This window comes from Theropithecus gelada, chromosome 12, assembly GCF_003255815.1.
Source record: "Theropithecus gelada isolate Dixy chromosome 12, Tgel_1.0, whole genome shotgun sequence".
Classification (NCBI taxonomy): domain Eukaryota; kingdom Metazoa; phylum Chordata; class Mammalia; order Primates; family Cercopithecidae; genus Theropithecus; species Theropithecus gelada.
In genome coordinates this window covers 36,304,831-36,322,701 of record NC_037680.1, presented here as the reverse complement: position 1 = coordinate 36,322,701, position 17,871 = coordinate 36,304,831, and the positions used below count along the sequence as shown (strand labels likewise).

At 37.9% G+C, this 17,871-nt stretch overlaps 1 protein-coding gene across 2 annotated transcripts in view; it reads left to right on the top strand.

The window, feature by feature from the left end:
* The window catches only part of PLA2R1 (phospholipase A2 receptor 1), a 118,816-nt gene that overhangs the window by 50,788 nt on the left and 50,157 nt on the right, over positions 1-17,871 (top strand). For both annotated transcript variants that reach the window (XM_025405383.1, XM_025405382.1), the window contains exon 11: positions 7,331-7,500. In XM_025405383.1, coding sequence (XP_025261168.1) covers positions 7,331-7,500 — 170 coding nt within the window. The remainder of the gene's footprint in view (positions 1-7,330; positions 7,501-17,871) is intronic.

The window sequence follows — 17,871 nt, the reverse complement described above, 5'->3', positions numbered from 1 at the left end:
CGGCTTTGACATGAGGGCTCTTGGAATGATAAAATCTAGCTACAATCATAACTCATCAAAATCTAAATCGTGCTATATATCAAAGTACAAAATTATTTAAATTATTTATTGAGACGAATTTAAATTATACTGTGTTATTCCAGAATTGGTTTTTGAGTAATCAATAATAAAATTTAAGGTGACCTTTACTTTCCATAAAGATTTATTAATTATCCAGCTTTTCTAATATATTCAGATATTTTTAGATTTTATCTTCTAACTGCTTATACTGGAAAATAAACACATTATTTATTTATTTTTTATTTTATTTCATTTTTTTGAGGCAGAATCTTGCTCTGTTGCCCAGGCTGGAGTGCAGTGATGCAATCTCAGCTCACTGCAACCTCCACTTCCTGTGTTCAAGCATTTCTCCTGCCTCAGCCCCATGAGTAGCTGGGATTACAGGCACCCGCCACCACGCCCTGCTAATTTTTGTATTTTTAGTAGAGACAGGGTTTCACCATGTTGGCCAGGCTGGTCTGAACTCCTGACCTCAAGTGCCTCAGCCTCCCAAAATGCCGGGATTACAGGTATAAGCCACCGTGCTCAGCCAAAACACATTACTTAACAAGTATTTTTTTAATGTAATGTATGTGAGTTGTATCAGGGTGTTTTTAGCAGAAAAGAAACTATAATATGTAGCGGATATTCAAATCCCTCACCATCACTTCTTCTATTTTATTTAGATTGAGACTTCTCTGTGCACATATGCCTTCCTGATGCTGGCACAGAGACTGTGCCCTTTTTACACTCCATACAATCTGCAGCATGCTACCAATGCATAATACCTGTAGGGGATAAAAGTACCAAGAGCAAAGGTGACCTCATATCACTATCGATGCCAGGAGGACAGTGGGGGCTGGAACACCTGGGAGACCCATTCCTCCTGGGGAAGACAGAAGCAGGGTAGAACTCCAGTGGTGCCACAAGAAACTACACCTGCAAAGCAAGTCACTTGCATATTTGCCTGGGCCATTGCCTTTAAAAATATTCACTGAATACCAGCAAATAGGACAACTGGTTTTACCTAGAGACCCTTCCTGTGTAAGTCTAATTTGTAGAGGAATTCCTGTATAATGTCTCTGCTCTTCCCACATTGGAAGTCAACATCCAAAGCTGCCAGTATGTCCTTCCTTCTCTTACCCTCTTACTTTCACTTGTGTTCCAAACAATGCACAGGCATGCATACACACACACACACACACACACACACACACACACTCAAATGGATTGATAGCATTTGGCAGACTAAATCACCTGGCGAAACATTTTACTTTCAGGAGATCCTCCCATGGAAATATAGCACTACCTTTGATGTATTTCAGCATTGTTTTTAGTTTTACCTTTCTCCCAACAGGTTTGGCTAACAGGCAGAAGAAAGCCTTTATCAATTTATTAACTCACCCAAAAGGTTCCAAGAGCACCCTGGGTTGGAAGTCCCCAGTCAGTGAGTCAACATTGGACTTTACAGGAGCCTGACCAATGAAGCTATATGCTCTTTTGTTAATGACAATTTCATTATTTTTTTTACCAAAGAAAATAAGTCTAACTGTTTCACTTGTTTTTTTTGTCTTATTCTTTTTTTTTTGTTTAATGTTCATTGAGTGCCTGCCACATACCTGGCACTGTGTTAATTATTTTTCATATGTTACCTGACCACACAAAAAATTAATAGCCAAGAGTTTATTAGAAAATTATTTTTTGAATACCTATTTTGTGAGAGGTCCTATATTAAACACTGACATGCTACACACAAGAAATAAAAGGCATGCTATTATTGTCCAGTGCTTTCTGAAACCCAGCAGCTGAAGAGATAGAACATAGACACAAGAAATAAGTGAAGAAGGTAGAATAGCACAATAAATGGATAAACTCACAGTGACATTACAGATAACCCATAGCACCAAAGTGACCCAAGCTAAGGCAGAAATCTGTTAGAACAAATGCTTCACATTCTATGAACCCTTTGGGGACCTCATACAAATGACAGAAAGTATCTGAGAAAAAAAATCTGTTTCATTTTCCCCAAAACTGGATACAAGACTATGTTGTGAATACTTTTAAATGTTTTCTCTGGTAAACTGTAGTCAGTAGCCAGCGCTCATGCCTGGTCCAACTCTAAAGCAGAACTATGGCATAGAAAGTCTGTTTTTATCCCAGTCTTGGCCTCCTAGGCCTGTCCAGATTGCCCTGTGCTGGCGTGCTGCCTGGTCACCAGTCAAGCCCTGAGGGAATACAGATGAACAGGGATGTGTCATCTGTCCAAGTCAGTTAACAGATACTTATGCTACCCCTAAACATGTCTACATTCAAAGCAGCGACTCCAACACAGGACTCATGAGTTGAAGAAAGGAAGGGCCAGTGCTCTTGATTTTTAATCATTCAGACCCCATTAGGGAAGAAACAAGGGTCCACACTGTACTACTTTTGATTCACAATACACATTGGAATTTTTGCAAACAGCATCTTTTGTCTGAGAAAGTTTGGCAGTAGACAGAAAGTCTCTCAGATCCAGGAGTGTCCACTAACGGCCATGGTAATCATTTTCTTCCATTACTGATTTCCTGTTTGAGTTAAGACACTCCTGTCACTCTTCAGTACCCAAGCTTGTAGTTGCTAATTGATTTTCCACTCTTCTGCACAATGGAATGACAGGTTTGATGGGCACAATTAGAACCACCTGCTACAAATTACTTATTTCTTTTGTGATCAGGCAACTGCTCCTGGTCTAAGACTTTTAACACTTTGTGGAATAGAGAGGGGAAGAAAAACAGATCCTTATTGTTGAGTAACAAATCTGTATTTGCTTGCTGATTGTTACAAAATCTTTTCAGGCCTGGCCACTTTGCTTCCAGACAAAGCATGAATGCAGAAGTTGAGTTCCAAAATTATAACGCATAATTGGCTAAATCCATGTATGTCTAAATTTTGAATCAATCAGCCATGGAATATTGGTACAAAATAATCCAAATGGCATTCAATTTTGTGAATTTTGCCAAAAGTGAGAAATTCTGCAATATCTCATTTTCTCCTAAGTTTATTTTACTTTCATTTATTTTTGAGGCAGTGTCTCACTCTGTTGCCCAGGCTGGAGTGTAGTGGTGCCTTCATGACTCACTGCAGCTTTGACCTCTTGGGCTCAAGTAATCCTCCTGCCTCAGCCCCCCAAGTAGTTGGGACTACAGGCGTGTACCACCATGCCTGGCTAATTTTTTAAATTTTTTTGTAGAGACAGATTCTTGCCATGTTGCCATGGCTGGTCTTGAACTCCTGGGCTCAAGAAATCGTCCTGCCTTAGCCTCTCAGAGTGCTGGGATTATAGGCGTGAGCCACTGTGCCTCTCCTAAGCTTAAATGTGCATTATTTTAAAGCATTTTTACAGCTCTACCATTTTCCTGCAACTGTCATATCTCCCCAAAACACTTTTGCAGTTAATATTTTTTATTGTGGTAAAATATACATAACACACACATAAACATAAAATTCACCATGTTAGTCATTTTTAAGTGTGCAGTTCAGTGGTGTTAACTGCATTCACATTGTTGTTCACCACTACCATCATGCATCTCCAGAACTCTTTTCATCTTCCCAAACCGAAACTCTGTACCCGTTAAACAATAGCTGCCTATTCTCCCCTCCTCCCAGACCCTGGCAACTACTATTCTATTTTCTGTCTCTGTGAGTTTAACTATCTAGGTGTCTCATGTAAGTGTAATTATGTTTTTTCTGTATCTGCTTTATTTCACTTAGCATGTTGTAGTGTCAGCATTTCCTTTCTGTTTAAGGCTAATTAATATTCCATTGTATGTATATACACATACTGTTTATCTATTCATCCATTAATGGATATTTGGGTTGCTCCCACCATTTGGCTATTGTGACTAACGCTGCTATGAACATGAATGTACAAATACCCTTTGAGTCCCTGCTTTCAATTCTTTGGCGTGTATGCCTATAAGTGAAATTGCTGGATCATATGATAATTTAATTTTAAATTTTTTGAGGAACCGCCATACTCTTTTCCATAATGGCTGCACCATTTTCCATTCCCACCGGTAGTGCATAAGGGTTCCAGTTTCTCCACATCCTAGCCAATGCTTACTATTTTCTGGTTGTTTTGTTTTGATAATAGCCATCCTACTGGGTGTGCAGTGGTATTTCGCTGTGGTTTTGATCTGCATTTCGCTAGTGATTGATGCTGTTGAACATCTTTTCATGTTCACGTGCTTATTGGCTAGCTATATATCTTCTTTGGAGAAATGTCTATTCAAGTCCTTTGCCCATTTTTTAATTGGGATGTTTGTCTTTTCTATTGTTTAGTTATAGGAATTTTCAATATATTCTGGATATTAATCCCTTATCTGATGTATAACTTGCAAATACTTTCTCCCATTTTGTGAGTTGCCTTTTCATTCTGTTGATAGTGTCCTTTGATGCACAAAGTTTTTAATTTTGATGAAGTCCAATTTATTCATTTCTTATTTTGTTGCCTGTGCTTTTGGTATCATATACAAGAAATCATTGCCAAATACAATGTTATGAAGCCTTTTTCCTATGTTTCCTTTTAAGAGTTTTATAGTTTTACCTCTTATGTTTAGGTCTTTAATCTACTTTGAGTTCGTTTTTGTGCATAGTATAAGGTAAGGGTCTAACTTCATTCTGTTGCAAGTGGATGTCTAGTTTTCCCAACACAGTTTATTGAGAAGACTGTCCTTTCTGCACTGAGCAGTCTTGGCACCATTCTTGAGAATCATTTGACATATATGCAAGGGTTTATTCCTGGTCTATTCCACTGGCCTATGTGTTAGTCTTTATGCTAGTACCACACTGGTTTTTTGTTTCATTTTGTTTTTGAGACAGGGTCTCACTCTATCACCCAGGCTGGAGTACAGTGGCTCCATCATAGCTCACTGGAGCCTTGACCTCCTGGGCTCAAGCCATCCTCCCGCCTTGACCTCCCTAGTAGCTGGGACTACAGGCATCTACCGCCACCACTCACAGCAAATGTTTTTTATGTTTTGTAGCAACAGGATCTCCCTATGTTGCCCAGGCTGGTCTTGAGCTCCTGGGCTCAAGCAAGCTGCCTGCCTCAGTCTCCCAAAGTGCTGAGATTATAGGCATGAGCCAATATGCCCAGCCCACACTGTCTTGATTACTGTAGCTTTGTAGTAAGTTTGGAAATCAAGAAGTGTCAGACCTCTAACTTGGTTTCTTTTCACAATTATATTGGCTATTCAGGGTTCCTTGAATTTCCATATGGATTTTAGGATGAACTTTTCTATTTTTGAAAAAGATATCATTGGGATTTTGATAGGGATTGCATTGAATATATAGATCATTTTGGGTAGTATAAGCATCTTAACAATATTAAGTCTTCCAAGCCATGAACACGGGATTTATTTCCATTTCCTTGTGGCTTCTTTAATTTCTTTCACCATTTTGCAGTTTTCAGTGTACAAGTCTTTCTCGTTTGTGTAGTTTATTCCTATGTATTTGGGGGGCACTATTGTAAGTGGAGTTATTTTCTTAACTTCCTTCTGGCCAAACTCCACATCGCTCTTCCTGTCGATGACCTGCCGGCCTCTGCCGGTGCCTGTCGGTGTGCTCTTGTACCGGTGTGTTCCTCTGGATGTCCAGCCGCTTGTCTCTCTTCCCACTAGGGTCTCGGGGGGTTTTATAGGCAGAGGATGGGGGCGTGGCAAGCCAGGGTGGTCTTGGGAAATGCAACATTTGGGCACGAAAACAGAAATGCTTGTCTTCACCTAGGTCTGGGGGCACAGGCCGGGGGTGGAGCCCTAACCAGGAACCCTGCCCTTCTCCTCCCAGCACTTCCCTGACCCCGTATTACTTACTCTGCCTTGGAGGAGATAGAGAAAAGCAGATAGTATATTATTGAGAGCATGAACCAACTGAAGTGTAAGGAAAATTACAACAGCATGTAGGCAATATTTAGTCTTCTATACATTTCTTTTGAAGCACATTTATATAAGGGTCTGCTAGTATGATCTGGATTAAAAAAAGAACTTTTCCTGTTTCGAATGTGTGCTATTTAGGTTATTAATAGAGTATCTGCAGAAAATATTTACTAAAGCATGATGAAAATCCATTTCCCCTGCAAAGATGAGTACCATAAATGCCTAAGATCTGTAAATGTTGCTAATAATATCTGTAAAGCACTTAAAATTTTTCCTTCTTTTTATTCTTCTCTCTTTTTATCTCCTATTTCCTTTGAGACTCCTCTATTCATAAATGACCCCATTGCTTTTGCTTCCCTTAGCAAGTTAAGGATGCACAGTAATGAAAAAAACCACCAAAATTGAATAAAAAGGTCTAATTTGCTTTCTCCTTAGGTTTGGCTTCAGCCTTTGCTTTCCCACTGACTCAGCAGGTCTGCCCAGAAGTCACCACTGTTTCAAATGTGTTTCTTCTAACTTTATATGTTCTAAAAATAGCTTTCTCAAGATAGTTTCAACTTAGCTGAAAGGTTCAATGCTAGTTAAGTTTTAATAGTCATGATTTTCTTGGTAGGTGTGCATGTGGAAGCATGTATGCAAGTTTTCTAGATTCTGCTTTTGATGCATTCATACTGGAAAGGGGGCACTGCCACCAATCATTAAACAGTAATTCATTCAGCTGTTTGGGAAGTACATTAGTGGATGTAGAGCTTTAGATTAGTTCCTGGGCTTTCACATTTTTCTTCAGTGAACATGCAGATTTAAACACATTTGAATAAGCTGAGACCTACCTGTGCCTATGAACACACTGATTTGGGAGACATAAAATTGCTACTTTAATTTCTATTTCTTTCTCCCCAGGCAAGTATGGTAGGTGGGTGCATGTGAACTCTGTATTAGTAAATGCTCATTCAGAAAAGCATAGTATCTTTCCTCCTCCCTCCTGCCCACCCTTACCCCATGCATATTGTGGCATGGTTTGTGTGGTGTGTGGCCTAATTACAAAATAGGCCACATCATACTCCAAGAAATGCATTGCTGGCCATATGAACTTTACCACCTATGCTTTGAAATTGGAGCTGGACTTTATTCCGTGCAAGAATTAAGCCCCATATGCAAGAGTCAGATTCTCCTCACTCATGTATTTCTGGGAATTGCACTGACATTCGGCATTTATTAGTAATGTTCAGGGTCTTTGGGTGTTTTCCTGCTCCATGTTCTAAAGAATTAATGAGAAACGCTTACTCTGGGGCCATTCTGTGCACTTCATTATGCTTTAATGACTTTTTTTATTGCCCAGAAACTTAATATAATCACTTCTTTTTTCCTCTTTTAAGGTTTGAACAGGCTTTTATTACCAGTTTGATCAGTAGTGTGGTAAAAATGAAGGACAGTTATTTTTGGATAGCTCTTCAAGACCAAAATGATACAGGAGAATACACTTGGAAGCCAGCAGGGCGGAAACCCGAGCCGGTGCAGTACACACACTGGAACGCACACCAGCCCAGTGAGTAGAGTGAGCTGCATCGCCAACCCTCCCTCACCTCTGGCTCCTGTTTTCTTTACTCCAAATTCCTTCTACCCCTTGGTCCACCTCCTTTGATTCTTTCTTAATGTTTTCTTAATGCCTAAATCAACTACAAGGATCAGCACAGGTTAACAGGGGGTGATATATGGCTGATCTTTGTTTTTATTTATTTATTTATTTACTTATTTATTTGTTTGTTTGTTTTGAGACAAGGTCTCGCTCTGTCACCCAGCCTAAACTGCAGTGGTGCAATCTCAGCTCACTGCAGCCTTGACCTCCTGGGCTCAAGTGATCCTCCCACCTCAGCCTCCCCAGTAGCTGGGACCACAGGCATGTGCCACCACACCCAGCTAATTTTTGTATTTTCTGTAGAGACAGACTGGTATTGAACTCTTGGGCTCAAGTAATCCGCCCACCTTGGCCTCCCAAAGTGCTGGGTTTATAGACGTGAGCCAAATTGCCTGGCCCGATGGTCGATTTTAAAACTATAATCCATATGAGTCATTTGACATATTAAAGGTATAAATTCATTGCTCAAGACCACCACTGCCTTTATTAGCAGCAAGTCCAGTTTCTCCCTCCTAAAGTCTTTCTCCTCACCTGCAACCCCCCCACCCCACTACCTAAGAATCTCAAGCGCTTGCTCAGTTCAGAATGGTCAGTTAAACTTCAAAGTACAGTGGCTGGGCACATATGGGTACATCCAGTCAGTTCACAGTCACTGCCTGGGGTACCTTAACCAGGATTCCAGCTCTACTAGTTCATCCTCAGGTGTTCAGCTCTGAATCCCAAGGCATGAAACTGTGCCAGGTTGGTCAGTACCAGAGAAACTGATGGCTTCCGCCACAGCCTACACTAGAACCTGTCTCTGTGGAACAAGCTTCAGGCTCTTGTATTAAGCTGAGGTTGACAGCCTAGACCCAACAGCTCCTATATTTCAGAGTGAGTTCTTGCTTGCCTGGATCTCCATCAGGGCTATGCCAGAGAAAACAGCAAAGAGTTACCAAGTTTGCATCTAGAGGAAATGGCTTAGGGGCCCCAGGCTCTTCCCTCCCTGAAGAGGGAAGAGACACAGAGGTAGAAAATGTTTTAAAAATATTAACAAACATGGAGGAGAGGTTGAGTCACTGGAATGATAAAAGGAAAGGTTAGAATGAATGGGAAGAGGCAGTATTTGAAGAGATAATGCTTGAATAGCTAGTGTAACAAATAAAAACAGTAAACATTTATACAGTAAACATTTATTAGAATATGCCTCATATTTTATATAGGAGATTTAAAAACCACATTCAATTTCTGTAATGCTTATAAGACTATTGAGACTTCCTACTTCCTTCCAAGTGCTGCTTGAGTTGTATCCCACAAGATTTAGTAGAGTTTTATAATTTTTCAATTGAGAATACATTCTAATTTCCAATATGAATATGATTTCAACCCATAAATTAGTTAGAAGATTTTTTTAATTTCCCAAAATACAGGTGTTTCTAGTTCCTTTTGTTGTCAATACCTAATTTAATTGCACTGTGGTCAAGAAATACTGTTTGTTTGGTGCCTGTCCTTTCAAATACAGAGTTGGTATTATGGCCTTGCATGTGATCATTTTTTTTTATATATCCCATATGTACTTGAAAAGGTTGCATATTCTGCTTTTGCTACATGAAATGCTTCATATCTGTCAACTGATTATGTTAAATGTGCTGTTCAGATCATCTATAGCCTGAATATTTTTTGCCCACATGATCAATCAATTACTGAGAGTGTTAAATATCTCCCGCTATGATGGTGGATGTATAAACTTCTCCCTGTAGTTTTGTCGAGTTTTTATATTACATACTTTTTAGGCTGTTTTATTAGCAACATACAAGTTTAGAATCGTGATATCCTACCTGTGGTGTCAAAATCGGTATAGTATCCTGAGTGATCCTCTTGTTCTCTCAAAATTATTTTCTCCATAGAGTTAATTTGTTCATGAATGTAGCTACAGTAACTTTTAAAAAATTAGTATTGGCCTAGTACTTTTTTTTATTTTTTCTAACTTTGAATATTTTTGTGTTCTTAGAGTTAATGTATCACTTATAAACAGCATGTAACTAAATTTTTAAAATCTTATTCACACATTTGTTGTCCTTAACTGCAGAGTTTGGTTTACTTATATTTTTTGTGATTATGTATAGAATTGGATTCATTTCTTCCATTTCATTATGTCCTTTCCATTTATCCTGCACTTTTTAGTCATGTTTTCTCTTCTTTCTTGCCATCTTTTGAATTTATCTTTTTCTTCTTTTCTCATTTCATTCTTTCCCCTTTACTTATCTGGAAATTGTATTATCTAAATCTATGTTTTTATATGTTACACTAGCTATTCAACATGCATTCTTAACAAAATCAACAATACCATCTTTGCTCTCATCTTTAAAAGGATTATAATTTGCTGTTGCTGCCTAGTTTTGAAAATTCTGAACTGTTTCATTTCTGTTAGCCATGATTTTGTTGTTGCTATCTTTGCAGTGAATATTTGTTTAGGTGTATTCATATGCTAACTATATTTATTTCATTTCTAGAAAGACTATTTCTGTTTTAAATTTGGTTGGTGGCTCTTTGTAGTCACTTGTTTCCTACTCATATTTTAAAGATTCTCTTTTATTTCCTTAAATATATCCAAGTTATTTTGTATTTGGTTTCTAACAATCTCAAACCTGAAGTTTTATGGGTCTGTTTCTGGATCTCATTTCTTTCACTTTGTGGGTTTTGCCTGGAACTACTGATTTTTCTATGTACTTTATTTATGGGAGTTCTGTAACCCCTAGGTTGAAGTTGGCCTCCTCCAATGAAAATTAGCATTTGTTTCCATCACTCAGTTTGAGGCACTACCAACTAAGGAACACTTTAAAAGCTCTGACTGAGGTTTTCTTGAACACATAGGTAGCATGAGTTCGATGACTAACCTGCATGAAGTTTGAGTTGTGGTTATAAATTCTTTAGAAAGTTATTTCTTTTACTATTATTCACTGCCAAGATTGACAGAGACAAGTTTCCTTACAAACAGCTGAGTGAGTATGTTCTCATGTACGCTTCCCAAAAGTGGCCATTTGGGATTCTATTTTATGCAGGTTTCTTCTATTAGACTTTTCATTTTGTATATCTGTTAGGCTTCATCTCCTTTCCCTCAAAATCTCCATGCAACTATCAAAGCAGATGCTCAAGCTCTCCAGAATTAGAAAGAAACCTTTAGGGTAAATCCCGCTAGGAAGGTAGTTTGGCTACCATGGTTCATACTTTTACTTCATTTGCGAGCTCTATAGATTTGTTTATTTTATGCCAACTCAGCCGTACATTTATAAAGATGTTTTCAAAATGTTTTATCTAGCATTTCAACTAGTTTGACTGAAAGAATCTTTCAGGGTACCTAATCTGCTGGTTATTTCTCATAGCACCATTTATTTTAACACATGAGATTTTTAGGATGGAGAAGAGATAAACACATGTATTCAGTCTACTGCTCAATCTTTGAGATGTCTCCCTCTGTGTTTTTTTAAAAAAATTTTCTTTCTATAACCCTACTGCATAATTAAAGTCATTCATTTAATGAGCTTTTATAGGGCGTTTGTATGACAAGGGAGATTTAAAAATTACCTAACATGCATGCCTTCATGTTGCTATAATCTGAGAGTGGTGATAGCAAATACAATAAATAACTCGTATATAGAGTCTTAGTCATTCCTGCTGCTATAACAAAATATCACATATTGGGTAATTTATAAATAACACAAATTTATTTCTCACAGTTCTAGAGGCTGGGAAGTCCAAGATTAAGGTGCTAGCAGATTCGGTGTCTGCTGAAGGCCTTCTGGCAGCACCCTCACATAGTGGAAGGGCAAAACAGCAAAACGAGAGTAGGACACCCCCTCAGCCTCTTTTATAAAAGCACTAATCCCATTCATGGGATGGAGCACTCATGACTTTATTACTTCCCAGAAGGCCCTGCCTCTTAATACTATCACATATGAATTTTGGAGGGATATATTACGTTCAAACCATGGCAACAGGAAAATATGTGGTGAGTGCTGTAAGAAGTATAAAATAAAGTATTCTAACAGTTAAATGAAGGGAGGATTTATTGAAGTTACCATAAAAGTTCAAGAGGAAGTGGCCTTTCACCTGGGATTGAAAATGTCTGAAATATAGTAGGATTTAGTGGTTAAAGAAGTAAAAAGAATTTTCTCAGCAGAAGCAAATATATGGGGCAACTCTGAGAAATTTTAGGAGCACTGTGTAATTAGAGATTAAGATATATGCAAAAGAGTTGTAAAAGATAAGGCCAGAGTAAGATATTGAAACCACAGCCTAATATGACAAGCTAAAGAGTTTTCACTTCTTATCTAGGTATAGGAAGCCACTAGAGGTTTTGGATCAAAAAATATTAAGATCAGAAGTGTTCTTCATTGAGGGTGTTAAGTAAGGTGATATAAATAGATATAAGAGACTGCACTGCAGGATAACATATGCATAAAGAGTACCTACCCGCTATTGAGTTGGACTAAAGTTCAAATTCCAGCATTATGATCTCAGAGAAATTACTTAATCTCTCCATATCTCAGTTTCCTCTTATTTAAAATAAGGACAGTAATAGTATCTACCTTACAGGATTGTTGTGAGGATTAAAAGAAATATTACATAGTTGCTACTGCATTGTAAATAATTAATAAATATTAGCCTTTCTTATTGCAGAGAAATAATTTGCAGAATTTTACCTAAAGCTACAGACAGTGACATTGCTAATCTATTAGGGTTCCTCACCCATACATTCTAAGATGCAGGACCTATTCTGTGCTGGATCAGTCACCAATGTGAGCACCCTGGGAAACCACAGAGCTTTAAAGGAAGGTATGACTGTGGCCTACACACACATTTCCCCAACACTTATGAGCTAGTGTTAAATGTTTTTTAAAAAATTCCTTTAGACCTCCTGAAATTAGAAGAAAGAAAAAAGAGAGAGATCAAAGAAAGTCAGTTTACATTCTCTCTGTTAAATACATGGTTTAAAACCCTGTACTTTTGAAGACTTAAGTTTAGAAGTTACACCATCCTAATGAGTAAAGAGCTGAACAAACTGAAAAATCAACAACTCTTCTTAGACCCATCACAAGGCAAACCACTGCCCCCCAAAACTGGAAAAATACAAAGATACAGAGGATCACAACTTCCTGGATCGGAAACCCATCAGCAGAAACCTCCAGAGGAACCTGTGCTGGGAGAGGAACATCTGAACCGTCATTGATAAAATTGCTGGAGGCTCAGCACAGACACTCTGAGGGTTCTCCCGGGTGACCCAGTCACAGGGGACCCCCACACTTTTGTGAGTTCTAGTTCCAGGTAATCTATCAGGTTATCACAGTGAAATATCAGAGAAAAAATTCCCTAATGCTTCCAGCAGAGGGAGAGGAAAAGGAACCATTTTGAAATATAGCAAAGCATTCCGTTCCTAACAAGGCCCCACCTCAGGAGAGGCTGTTTTGTCAGACTGCTGCTGGAGTTTTATCAGAGCCTGACTCATCTGGAGGAAGGGAAATCTACAACTGCAGCAAGCTCTATCCTTTCACGTGATGGAAAGGAAATACCCCGCTCCAGCTCTCTAGCCATCCTGTCCCACCAAGCAGGGAAAAATAACTGAGAAGCATTCGCTGATCAAGGGCACAGTCCAGGAACACAGGCTCACCAAAAGGCTGAAACCTAATGGTAAAATTGTAGAACACTTCCCCTCCTCTCACACCTTACCATTCCATCGCAAAGGCCTGTTTAGTGCAGTTTCTTTTACCCAGTATATTACATCCACTTTTCAACAAAAATATTACAAGACATACTAAAAGGCAAGAAACATAGTTTGAAGAGACTGAACAAGCCTCAGAGCCAGTCAGCTATGACAGGGATGTTGAAATTACCAGACAAGCAATTTTTTAAAATTTGATTAATATGCTAAGGGCTTTAATGGGAAAAGTAGACAACATGCAAGAACAGCTGGATCCTGTAAGCAGAGAGGTGGAGAGTCTAAGAAAAAACAAAAAAACAAACAAAAAAAAGAAATGCTACAGATCAAAATACCATCACAGAAATGAAGAATGCTTTTGATGAGTTTATAGTAGACTGAACACACATGAGAAAAGAATCTCTGAGTTTGAGTATATGATAATACAAACTTCTGAAACTGAAAAACAAAGAGGAAAAAGACTGAAACAGAACAGAATATTCAAGAACTGTGGGACAACTACAAACTGTGTAATGGGAATATCAGAAGGAAAAGAAAGAAATAAAGGAAAAGAAGCAATATTTGAAGCAATAATAACTGAGAATTTCCCCCAAGTTAATATCAGACACCAAACCACAGATCCAGGAAACGCTGAGAACACCAACCAAGATAAACGCACGAAAAACTACACGTAGACATACTGTATTCGAACTTCAGAAAATAAAAAATAAAGACAAAATCTTGAAAGAAGCCAGAGGGGAAAAAACACCTTACCTCTGGAGGAGCAAAGATAAGAATTATATCTGACTGCTCTTCAGAAATCATCGAAGCAAGAAGAAAGTAGCATGAAATATTTAAAGTGTTAAGAGAAAAAAAACCCTCCAACTTAGGATTCTATACTCTGTGAAATTATCCTTTAAAAATGAAGGAGAATTTTTATCGGATTTTATCTGATTTTTATCAGACAAACAAAAATTCGGGAAATTTGTTGCTAGTAGACCTACCTTGCAAGAAATAGTCAAAGAAATTCTTCAGAGAGAAGGAAAATGATATAGAAGCTCAGATCTATGTAAAGAAAGAAGGAGCATCAGAGAATAAATGAAGGTAAAATAAAAACTTCTATTTTTCTTATTCTTAATTGATCCAACAAATAATAGTATGTTTAAAGTAATAGCAGCAATATATTCAGTCATAGGTGAGATAGATAGATGATAGATGATAGAGTTGCTTTTATACAAGTGAAATGAGTGACAGAGATGGCGCAAGGGATGAGAGGGACTTTGGGTGGTTGTGATGTGTCCGTGTAGGTTCATCAGTGGTAATAAATGCACCACTGTGGTGTGGGATGTCTATAGTGAAGGAGATTGGAGGGCAGTGGTGTTAGAGGGGCGCTCTCTGTATTTTGCATTCAATTTTGCTGTCAACCTAAAACTTTCTGATACTAATTTTTTAAAATTATACTTTTGAAAGATGCATGCAAAGTGAAATGAAGACAGATTAGTTTTTTGTATATAAACATCAGTTTAGGAAATTTGTATGGAAACTGGTGACTTTCCATAGCTCCAAACAAGTAACATCATAATTCGCTCAACAGAAAGACCTTGTTCTACAAATCTATGAATATTATTAAAATAAAGAGAGTAATAAACTTCCATGTCGCACTATACTGCAAAAAAATAAAAGTTTAGGTATCATTTCTATACACTTAGGAATTTTGTTAGGAATGTCTATACCTGTCAAAATAAATTAATACATTTTGAGTAGAGAAAATCTTTGGTTTTTAATATTAAGTTTCTTGGGGGCATATTTAGATGTCGGAAATCTGGAATTGAAACAGAGCTTCTTGTCATTCATAAGTTTCTGCTGTAATTTATTTGAGTGGCACTACTCTTTTTCTCTTTTCCCTAAAGCAAAAATAATGCCATGATGTTCAGTTTGGCTGCTCAAGCTGATTGACACTGAGTAAATTGTCTCTGAATAAGATGAAAATGTAAATCTTTTTGAAGAAAATAGCAATATAAAAGCTTCTGTGTTTCCCTTTTTCTTTTAAATTGCAACTTGCAGAAACACTGCCTAAATCACCTTTTCTTTCCTGCCTGTCACAAAATAATCCATTAGCTTCGTTCCCACGTCAGAATCTTAATCCAGCAAAGACTGACTACATGAATTGACCACTGAACAGGAAGCCTACAGCTTTTTGTAAACTCATCCAGGACTCTGTCTCTATGTCATACCAGCAAAATATTCACCCACCCCACATCCCACACCACAGTGTATATTTGCTACAATTGACAAACCTACATGAACACATCAGAACCCCCAAAGTCCCTCTCATCCTTCCTATCATTCCTGTCATGCATTTCACTTGCATAAAAGCAAATCAGAAGGGAATCACCTTTCTGTCATTTTTTTTTTTCAACTTAGGGTTATGTTCACCAAATAGTATTACCACCAGATGGCATCTACCAGTAGTAGAACCACCAAGCATCAGCAATTATCAATTCATGACCAATCTTCTTCCATCTGTACCCTCACCCCTTTCCCATATTTTTTCATAGCAAATCCTCAACATCATATTGTTTCATCCATAAATATTTCAGCATTATTTCCAAAAAATAGAGACTTCTTTTTAAAAGACCTAATAATACAATTATCACCCCTTAAAGTAATTAACTATAATTGCCTATCATTATAAATCTTCAGTCAACGCTCAAATTTCTAAATGGCTCATAAATATTATGTAATGTATTTTACAGCTAGTTTGAATCAAGATCCAAAGAAGGTTCACGCATTGTAATTGGTTGATAGATCTCCTAAAGTCTGTTTTCATCTCTGTGTTTCCCGCCCCTCCCCAATTTCCACCCCTGCCTTTATTTGTTAATGCAAATGTGCTTTGTCTTATAAATTTTCCTGCAGTCTGGGCTTTGTTGATTGTATTCACATCACATTGTTTAATGTGTTACTCTATTTTCTTTTTCATAAAATAGGCATTTTTATTTTTAAAAAGAATGAAAGGATTGACCAAAATCAGATTTTTTTTTTTTTAAAGATGGTTTCATAGGTAGTTGTGTGCTCTGTCTGGAGGCACATAATGTCCAATTTTTTTCTCTTTTTGTGATATTAGCAGCCTTTGATGGTCAATTCTTAAATCCATTGACTCATTAGGGGTTTCTTCATTTATAGCTGGGATAGTCCTATAAAGAGGTAATTCCGTTCAATCAATTTTTTGTTACCCCATGGTACAATTTTTATAGGAAACACAGAACAAATGCTTAGTTCTTTCCCTTTACTAGCTTTCAAAATAATTATTTCTTCATTAGCATCCTTCATCCGTGACCCATTAGAGGTGTTTTTCTTTTTTTAGCATTACTATGAAGTAAGGGTTTTAAACATAGTTGATGTGTTTTAGTCCTTTGGAATTATCCTTTTTAATGCTCAAATGCCCCATCTTTGTGATGGGAATCTCTTCAAGGAATATCTTCTGAATCCTTCTGATGTGATCCTAGTAGTCTTTGATAGTGTCCGTGCTATCTGATATGACAGATATAAATTTCTGCTGCAGACCTAGAAGCATCCATTGCATCAAGGAACCCTGGTTTCTTTTGATGGGAAATGATATTATTTCAGCATCACAGACTGGGCTTATGGGTTCTCGTTGTTTGTGGTTTGTTATTGTTTCTAGGCCATTTCAGTGGACAGATCTAGGAAGTGTGTGTTTGTGTGTGTGTGTGTGTAAGATTAAACACTTTTTGAGTTCAAATTCATACTTGCAATTTGAATTCAGGACTACAAAGTTAATTAACCTATATTTTAACTGTATTTCCTTTCTTTCATGCCAAATTTTCCATTCTTAAAACACCAGAAAATCCTGTTATTTTTAGTAAAAAATGACAACAAAGGCTCTCTATGACAGTTGGTATTTCAAGAGAAATGAAATATTCAGGTGAAACAGGAAAAATGGTTTTCATCCATACCAATTATTGCCACTGATTAAATGGAAAGATGATAAATTAGCTTCTCATTCAAGGAGAAGCTAATGCTTAGAAACTAAAATGTACTTTGTACCTAGATTCAAGATTCAATATAAGTGGAGGTTGCTCTATGGTGAAAGAAAATAGATGAGTCTATACTTGTTAAGACATTCAAAAACACTTTTCCAAGTTATATTAGAGGCTCATAGGTGTCTGTATTGAGAAAAATAAACACTTTCGATCAGTCCTTTGCAGCCATCCATAACTCAGGCTCTGTGAAAAATGTTTTGTTTCTAGACCTAGATACCCCTGGCATGTTCCATTCCTGTGCGATGACTCTGGGGCATGTTCACCCTGATTGTTCCGAGCCCATGGAAATCTGCAAGTGACAAGGAAAATAAGATCCCGCCGGGCGCGGTGGCTCAAGCCTGTAATCCTAGCACTTTGGGAGGCCGAGATGGGCGGATCACGAGGTCAGGAGATCGAGACCATCCTGGCTAACACGGTGAAACCCCGTCTCTACTAAAAAGTACAAAAAACTAGCCGGGCGAGGTGGCGGGCGCCTGTAGTCCCAGCTACTCGGGAGGCTGAGGCAGGAGAATGGCGTAAACCCGGGAGGCGGAGCTTGCAGTGAGC